The sequence below is a fragment of the Gavialis gangeticus genome, unplaced genomic scaffold, assembly GCF_001723915.1.
Source record: "Gavialis gangeticus isolate Ggan-Ray unplaced genomic scaffold, GavGan_comp1, whole genome shotgun sequence".
In the NCBI taxonomy this organism is placed as follows: Eukaryota; Metazoa; Chordata; order Crocodylia; family Gavialidae; genus Gavialis; species Gavialis gangeticus.
Window position 1 is genome coordinate 95,418,286 of NW_017729031.1, and position 9,552 is coordinate 95,427,837.

Consider the following 9,552-nt stretch of genomic DNA (forward strand, 5'->3'; position numbering starts at 1 on the left):
CATCGGCATCTGAAATCAAAGACTTTGATCTTTGACAGTAACTTGCCAGAGTTGCGTCCTGTTTGGAAAGTAACAACGTAATATATCTGGACATGAAACTGTCAGCCCTGAAGTAACTACAACTGGTACAAAATACAGTGGTGGACATCCTAAGCAACACAGGCTGCAGTAAGCTTATCAACTCCATTCTTTACAATAGCTCCTTATTGAATACCATATTATAATTCAGAAAATATTGCAACCAAAATTTATCCAGTTTGTACCTATACATATGTTTCCCTCTTAAGATTTAAATTATGTTACAGTGTTCATAAACCTCTTCAAGAGACAACAGAACATGCTACCTATCTTTCAATGTGCAACAAAAAGCATCTGAAAAAGATAGGAAATTTCCCACTGAGATACAAGTGAGACCTGTAGAAGTGCAATAAAATGTATGAATTATGGGAGTCTGTGGTGCTAAAAGATAATGAAATGAAATATCACTTGGAATATGATACATTGGATATGAGATAAATTAAGGTTTATATGTGCATGTGGGTGGCTGATCTGTTTAATAATTTGCGCTAGAAATGTAAAGTGATATTATTTATTTATAAGCATTCCTCTGCCTGTCACTTTTGCTATTATAAAGTGCTCTTGAGATTTTTGGAGAATAAACAAGTACTGTGAACAGCAGGAGAATGGTTCCTGGAATCATTCAAACAACAAATGAAAGTATTGTATAATATGACTAGGAGACAGATGGGGCATCCATAATATAAAACACTGGTGCAGAAGTAGAACCCACACTCCAGAGCCTCAAGCCACAGCACAAAGAATAGTTGGATGTTACTAAACTTATCTTGTAAACCAGCATAAAATAAAAACACCTATTCTCTATTTCCCTGTCTGCTATGTGATGAAGCAATGAGCATTCTATTTTCTATTCATACAAATGTTCACACTGTTAGTTGTAGTTCAAGATTGCAAGAGTACAATGGAACAGGTCCAGTGAATGCATTCCACAAAAGGACATCCTTTAAGGGGCTTCCAGAGTGTTTTAAGGAAAAAAATTGCAGATTCTTGGAATATCAGAAATTATTATGAATAGTGAAAAAAACTGATTATATACTACAAAATAGTGTTCCATTATACCAATATATCTGTGGTTTATTTATTTTATTGATCCACACTGAACCTATTGGTTCAATAGATACTCGCTTCTGTACAAAATTAAAACCATAACTTAAACTAGTATACCTATAGTACACTGGGTAACATTACAGAACCATTGCAAATCCCTCCAGAAATGTAAGCAGCTATGTTCTCAATTAAACAGAATAGAAAAATATTAAAAACAAACAAGCAAACAAGTAGAGTCTGGTCTACAGCTTGCTGAACTTTGGTTTTAGCAAACTGCCAAGGAAAGTGAATTCTTGGGCCGGAGGGAGGCTGAACAAGAGCTTACAATTTTAGCCTGAAGAGAGCAACTGGGAAGGCTTCATTCAGATAACTATGTCTCAGATGTGTTAGGAAACATATCAAAGATTATTTGCTAAAATCTGAATGATAAAATAAAATATAACGCATTAATATATCCTCAGGTGAAAAGGATTTGGAGGACAGTTAAAAATTCAACATAGTATTAAATAAGCTTATAGAAATACTTGTTGCCCTACTCCACCCCTATCCCTCATTCATATACGGTATTTAGGAGACAAAAATTGAAGATGTGGAAAATCGGTTCTTTCCAGACCTTGTTTTGTTGGGTTTTTTTCTGCAGGAGTCCAAAAAAGCAAAAAGCAGGGGGCAGAAATCATTGGGGGGTTTTCAAAGCAGTCCTATCTGCTTCCTTTTCACTGACTTTCATAAAACTACTACAGTTTCTGGGGCATGATTCTTCCACATTTACACATACAAGCAATCCTTCCTGCTAAAAGCAGTCTCATTATCTTTCATGGAACTACTCACGAGAGTAAATATTTAAAAGACATTGCTGCAAAACAGAATCTCTAGCCCACAGGATCTCAACCTTTTTCTGCCTGAGGCTCCCCCCTAGCATGCTATAAAACTCCATGGGCTACCTGTGCCACAACTACTGCCCGGCTCCCCAGCTCAGCCCGCATGGCCCAGGGTGCAGTGAGTGGGAAGCCCCAGGACCCCACTCACCTAAGCAGCAGCAGGGCAGAGCCTCACCCACCATCCCGCAGTGACACCCACAAGACAGAGGCTGTGGGATCAGACAGGGCAGGCCAGCTCCCACCCTGTCTTCAGGACTTGCCTCAGCCCTAGGGGCTGAGGCAGCTCCTCCGCATGCCAGGCCAGGCTTGGCGGACCCGCTTAAGCCTGCTTGCCACCCTGCAAGCCACAGAGCCGCAGCTGAGAACTGCTGCTTTAGTCCATAACTTTGTCATCAAACTAGCTGGCAAAACATTTGAAATGTAAACATTTCAATATATATATACAAAAAGCTAAATCACATCATAAGAAAGATATGTAACATTTGTATTTAAGTGAATATTTTACCTCTTGTCACAGGGACCTCAATGGCACGCCCAGATTCTAAATTCTGTAATGTAGCTTGTAAACCTGTAACCTAAGGAATAATAAAAAAAGAACAAGAGAGTTATTACAAAAACTTCATATTTCTTTTTACCCACAATTACGGAAAATGATACAACACATACACATGCATAATTAAGCAAAAACTACTACATATAACCACCTAGTTACCTAATTCACTATCCGTTTAATTATACAAAGATTTTAAATTGCTAATATCATTCTGTTCCTTTTTCAGGAACCTTGCCAAACATAGCTAATATTTAAAAAATATATATGGCTGAACAATAAAATAGAAAACTTCTGCAGAACTCTTGGTGGGAATTTTCCAGATTTATTGAAACAACAGAAACAGAGACATTACAGGGAATTGTGTTATCACCTTTTCACCATAATCTCTCACTGAATTAAAAGTTAACTTTATGACATAATATGGCAAACTGTTTTGTTACAATAAAACTGGCCATAAAATATGGTGTTGCACATTAAAGAATATTCATCATCTAGTAGTGTAGCATTTGATCATTTGATAATTCTACAAGTTGGATTTTTTTGTTTGTTTGAAGACACCTTCCATTTGGTGTCAATATTTTGGCAATAACCCTTTTCCTTTTGACATTTTCCTTTACATAGTCTTTCATTCTCATTGCGTCTCAACTTTGTTTACAGTTCTTTGCGTCTCCTAAAGGGACAGAGTGATATGCACATAAATCTATAAATCAAGTAATATTAAAAAAAAAGAAAAAAGAGGGGGTCGGGGGAGCCAAAGATAGTGAAATTACAGTGAAATTATAACCCTAATTTTCCATAGGGAGGACAAAGGAATGTGTGTAATACCCACTACTTCAGGAAACATAAGTGTCAAGAGTATTCCACGTATAATATATACTGTCTAACCGGCTAGGACTGAGCTAAATATTTTGCAAGTTATCAATGATGTCAGAAGGCCAGGCCCCCGACATACTGATACTACAGTGCTAAAAGGTATGTTTTGAAGTACCTAATGCTAATAAAAACTGGTAATATATTTCTTTAAACCTTTCTATTTGCTTAAACATGTTTAGTAGCATCTAATTTGCTTGTTTAAACACATTTTGGCAATCATCTAGGCATTAAGGTTAGCTTCCTGTATTGTTACCATAAAGACCAATATATTACCAAAATTAAAGTACTTCTATTGTTTTGGTATAATTAAGTCATAATTCAGCTGATGGCTCATTGACAAATACACAGGCAAAATTATTATTACAAAGATGACGTTGTTGAAAAGGCCTTGTTCTATGCCAGATGTGCATGACAGGAAGCCTGATATTTGGTGTGAGGCATAAAATTCTTCCAGGCCTGACTGCACCACTGCTGAGCTACCCCTGCCCAATCCTGCAAATCACACAGAGGCAGCACTGTCCCAGATCCAGGGCAGGCCACAGCTGGTTCCAGACCTGGGCTGTCCAGGCCAGGTCTGATGATCAGCTGATTGCCAGACCCAGCCTCGACAGTACCAGGTTGGTTCAAGACCCTAATATGGTAGTATGATAGCAACATTAAGATAATATCAATCTGTTTTAAAAGCTAGTAGGGACTTACTATTTGAAAGCACAAAGTGGCTGAACTAACCTAACTGTTTCATCTGTCCTCTCCTATACCAGTATCAGAAAACTAGCCAGCTGTTACTTTAAACCTGAATTAAATAGTTTAACCATTAAAAGGTTCCAGTAGTTCAAACTTCCATTTCAAGTGGAACAGATTGGAAAGACAGAACAGTTAACAACGGATCATCCATCAAGCACTATCATTTTAAAGCACTTTAATTCTTTGTAAATCTATCCTTAGTAAAGAAGAAAAATTCCAGGAGTCTGTAGTCATAGTTTTCTTTTGCTGATATTCTGTACACTTACTTTTATTCCCTTGAAGCATGAACCAGAACCCATTGTGCAAAGCATTGTAAACAAGAAAATAACAGCTTCTGCCCCAAAGCGCTTACAATCTAAATACAGAATAAGAGGTAACAGATGGACTCAATGAGACAATATTATCTCCATGATAATTAATGGTCCCCGTATACAGCAGCCCCACCATTACTACGCTTTTATAGTTTTGAAGTGATGTTGTAGCCATGATGATCCACGAATTATGCAAGAAGCAAGGATTTTTGTGGATAATAACTTTTATTGGACCAGCTGCATGGTTGGAATAAGGCTAGACAAGCTTTGAATGTAAGGCATTCTTTACCAGTTGTGAGGGAAGAAGCTGGCACAGAAATGATTAAAAACTGTGTTGGGCTATGAAATTGGAGGAGAGAGATCCCCAGGGGTAACAGACAAATAACAAAAGACAAGCTTGATTAACGGGAGATCAAAACGTATCAAAAAAGAGGAGGGTCATTATCACCTATAGTGCTAAGGAAGAATTTCAGGAATTAGGTAGTTTATAGAGTCATACAGTTAATACCAGTATTCTTAGTATCCAGCCAGCTTAATACTGTGTTGCAGTCTGGAAAAAGAAGCAGACAGACCAGTTGCATACATGCCTCTGTTTCCAGGAGGAGTGTTGCAGGCACCGGACCATGAAAGGCTACATAGCACAAGGCAGCTTTTTTCCCTACTTTAGGCTGATTAGAAAACCCTAGTGCTGAAGGAGTGCACAAGGCAGTTTTACCTGTTAGCTGTCACCACAGCCTCATGGCACCCCAAAGAGCCATGGTATCCCAGTTGAGAACTACTGGTCTACACTATGATGGCAGCATATATTGGGCAAGACAGCCCCAGGCAGGCCCTGCCCATGCAGTCCTGCTCACATGCTTCAAACCCAAAAACATACTGATGTGTCCACTCTGGTGCTATTCCCAGCTGCAAGTCATAAGCATGCTGAAGATTCTTCAGTCACATAACGCATGCAGGACATTGGAAGGCAAATGTGATTTGAATTTTCCTTCTGCCCATATTATCCTAAAGCATTAAAGATTCAGAAAATAAAAGCATCAAGAGAACAAATGGTTCTAATGGTTTTAATAAGTCAAATGAAACTCAATAAAATAATCTTCTTTAAATTCTACTATTCATTTATAAAAAATATGAACCAGCTGCCAGATGTAGTTAAGCAGATTTTTACCTGCCCAATTGCTCTGTCTCTTTCCAAACTGGTTAGCATTTTCTGTCTCAATACAGCCTGGTATTTTTCAGTCAACTGTCTTAACATTGGCTCATATGATGCATAATGCGTCTTCAGTCTATGAAAAAAGGACAAATTCATTTTGAAGGATGATTATGTTAAATCAGAGATTTCCATCAAAATAACATTTTTTTTCCAAACACTAGAGACAAGAATAAAGTGTAGAAAGGTCACCACACAAGAGCTGGCAAATGTTATTCAACACACAGCCACCCTACTGTAATGCCAAGAAAAAAACCCAACAAGAAATAGTTGTTCAGCATTAGGAACTATATTTCTTTCCACCAAAACCATTTTAAGAACTCCATGCAATTTTCAGCAACTTCCCCAATCTTCAAAGTGCATTAAATGCATTACATGAATTAGTCTTTATTAATCTTTGTTTTCTTCTTGTAAATGGACAATATTTCACTGGGAGAAAGAACAATGATCATAGAATTTGACAACCAATCAGACTCCTAACTTTGAAAAATCAACTGGAATATGACATTCTTTAAAAGTAATTACAGTAGACACTACATATGCTTAATCATATTAATAAGAAATTAAGCTCCTCATACCAACTCAGAAATCAAAGTATAAGACTACTCCACTGTAACTCCCTGGAGAAATAATTTAAACACAATACTTGACATTTAACAATTTAAAAAATGCTGTGTCTTGCTAGAATGTTGGTAAATAGAAATAAAAACTCATGGTATCTTGTAGTAAGAGACTAAACTTTAGTAAGAGACAGATTAAAGTTAAAATGCACATAACAGTAGTGACATATTTTCTTCTGCATCAGTTCTAAATAATGTAAGTAGGCCAAATTTTGGAGAGAGGTGCTATGACTTGGAGATGCTAACCAACTCTTGGGATTCAGCCCAATGCTTGTAAAAAGTTAACCAGTACAAAGATATGATTCTAAAGGCTAATCACTCTTGGCAGGGTCAATAAGCTATACTTGGATAGTGTACAGTGGCAGACAATATTAGCTGAGGGAGAGAACAAATTTCACTGCCAGCAGCTATTTCATAATGATCAAATTATGAAAATGAATACCAACAAAGAAAGAATCCATGGGTAATACAAGTATAATATTGGCTTATTTGCACCCATTGCATTATACCAAATTGCATGTATGAAAAAATCAAGATTCAAGAAGCCATAAACATAGATAGAAACTTTAGTGGAAATACCATCTGAAAGGCCCTAATCTCTGCATAGCATAATGAATTTGTAATAATGAGTTAATATCTAAAGGAAAACCAAAGCCTCATGTATTGGTTTAGCAATTAAAATATATAATATATAAAACACATTATTCCTAATCATTTGTTCTCTACTCCATTTAAATTAAGGAAAATTTACAACAAATAAAAATAAAAAAGGAAGTTGTAAATCCTAAGGAGGATGTAGAGGAATATGAACCTAAAATCTGGGAATACCCTGAAAAGGATGTTTTAAAACAATTAAACAGATTTTTTAAAATAACTAAGATATAACTATCCCCAAGCCCCTAGTGATTTTATCAGGTTACAGCCAAAAGAAGTTACAGAATTAGGGAAGGACCCATTGGTAACAAAAAGCACTACCAGAAATCAGATGTTGATAGCTCATTGTTAGAAAATTGCATTAATAGGATAAAATAGGCAAGGGACAACTTGTAATCTAATTATAGTTTGATATTCTTATATTCCTCCTTACCACAAACAGAAAAAAGAGGTATTACGGTATTTATAACCAGAAGTCTTTGAGGTAATCTTTGCATAATCGTACACATAAATGGAGTGGCCAGGAGTCACTCTGATAATGGAGCTTTTAACAACAGTACCCACTGGGACATTCTTTACACTCTGTTCCTTAACGTTGTGGATGAGAGTATAAAAAGGATGTGGCACAGCAGCTTCCTCAGATTCACCCACTACCTTCTCAGCTTTGACTTCCAATTAAAATTCCAAGGAGGAGTGAGACGATGCATCAGAAATATTAATATGCATGTTACTGAAATAGATTATGCATTTGCAATTAAATCCATTTACAGTGTCTTACTTAACGGAATTGGCCACATAGTAAAATCAAACTCCAAAACCAAGTGCAAAAAGCATTGTACTACACTCATGGTATTACCTAGTATTAGCACCTTGCTAAAATCAGCTGCTATCAGAATCAGAATGTTAACCTATAACTCATGCATACAAGTTTAGGTTGATTCACACTCACCATGTGTGAATGTTAACTTACACAGATAGGGTGACTGATGTGAAAAATCTATGACTACCATCAGGAGAAATCCAAGATAAGATGCAGTAGGACTCTGCCCTTATGAAAAATTATACATGAGTGCTTATACTTCATTTGCTTTTTTGCAGATGTGATTTGAAGCAATAATATTATTTTAATCAATAATTTCTCCCATTGGTTCAAATGTGTTTCATTAGTTGTTCAAAAACTAAATTAAGCTCCCCTAAAGGTGAAGGACATCAAATAAGGTGCTAGCTATTGCTGAGACCTCTTAGAATGTTTTACCACTGTTTCACAGGCAAACACCAATTTGTTTTCAGTGAACAATCTAAAGGACAATAGGACTGATAAATGAACCTTAACTGATGATAGTGACAGTTCTGAGATCTTATGCTGCAGCTAATACTCAATACCATATTCAATATGCTACATCCTGGAGTGGCAGAATATATTGCTGTTGTGTTCTCAAAGTATAATACTTTCATGTTTTATATTGTAAGACTCCTCAACTGAATCTTCCTTTTAGTTAAACTAATCTTCTGAACATCTGTGAAACAAGTCTGTGTTAAAACCCACTGCCCACACAGTGAGAGTTCGAGGAGCCTATGTCTAGATGATACATTCAACCATTTTTGAGTCAGGAGATTTGAAGTGTCAAAGGACACATGATAGATTCTTGCTGAGAAATGAAGCAGATCTGGGAACCATTCCTGCTTAGTCTATACTGGTGCAATAGGAATCATTTCAATCTTTTCTTACTTTACCTTATTACCTTCTTATCAGCGTAGAGAAAAGACAGACATCAAGAAGTCATTAGTTTGCAGAGTTTTATACACAGATGATCCTACCAAAAGATCTCTTAGAATTATTGGGTGCCTATACATGTGCAGCGAGGCTGCTCCAAAATGCTGTAGTTACAACGTGTTGGAGCAGACTCAATTAATGGAGTCTGCTGGAGCATAGTAATTACCATGCTCCAACAGATTCCAGCATCACATGCATCAGCATCCATGTGCTGAAAAATGGCAACAGGGGCACTTTAACTGAAGCTTGTTTGACATGACACTCCAAGTGCTTTAATTAGAGCAGCTCTCTGAGCCACTCTAATTAAAGCGCCGCCTCCGCACCACACTCCCAGAGCATGTATATAAACACCTATTGTTTTCAAGGCACATTCATTAAATTATCGTGTTTCTGCTCAAGTATGCCAAACTATTACCCTTCCCTGATATATGCAAAGTTGCTGAGAATCTGTAATGGAGAAGGCACTTTCCCCACAGAAATACTACTCCCCTGTAAAGACATGGAAGCCAGTGGAAGCTGTTCAGTTCTGCTTCACACTTTTCCTCCTGTGGTATCAAATCAAAATTAATTGTTCTCCTTGTAGCATGTAATTTTGCATCTTTTACACAAGAATGTGTCATGATGTTAATCAGGGATGAGAGAGTTCCATTACAGGGAAGAAATCTGGTGGCAGAGACAGCTGCACAATTGTCATGTATGACTGACTCAGCAGCCTTTGCATGAGAAATACAGTTTGTCGTCTTATTGGTGAAAATGTGTTCTTGATGTCTTGTTAAATACACATTAATCAACAGGTTACATTCTCTGTAT

The 9,552-nt window shown here is 37.0% G+C and overlaps 1 protein-coding gene across 2 annotated transcripts in view; it reads right to left on the bottom strand.

Moving 5' to 3' along the window:
* SPAG16 (sperm associated antigen 16) overlaps nucleotides 1-9,552 on the bottom strand; it is a 1,224,108-nt gene that overhangs the window by 1,114,326 nt on the left and 100,230 nt on the right. For both annotated transcript variants that reach the window (XM_019523400.1, XM_019523399.1), the window contains exons 7-8: nucleotides 5,653-5,770; nucleotides 2,509-2,578 (exon numbers count right to left, since the gene is read on the bottom strand). In XM_019523400.1, the coding sequence (XP_019378945.1) occupies nucleotides 2,509-2,578; nucleotides 5,653-5,770 (188 nt within the window). The remainder of the gene's footprint in view (nucleotides 1-2,508; nucleotides 2,579-5,652; nucleotides 5,771-9,552) is intronic.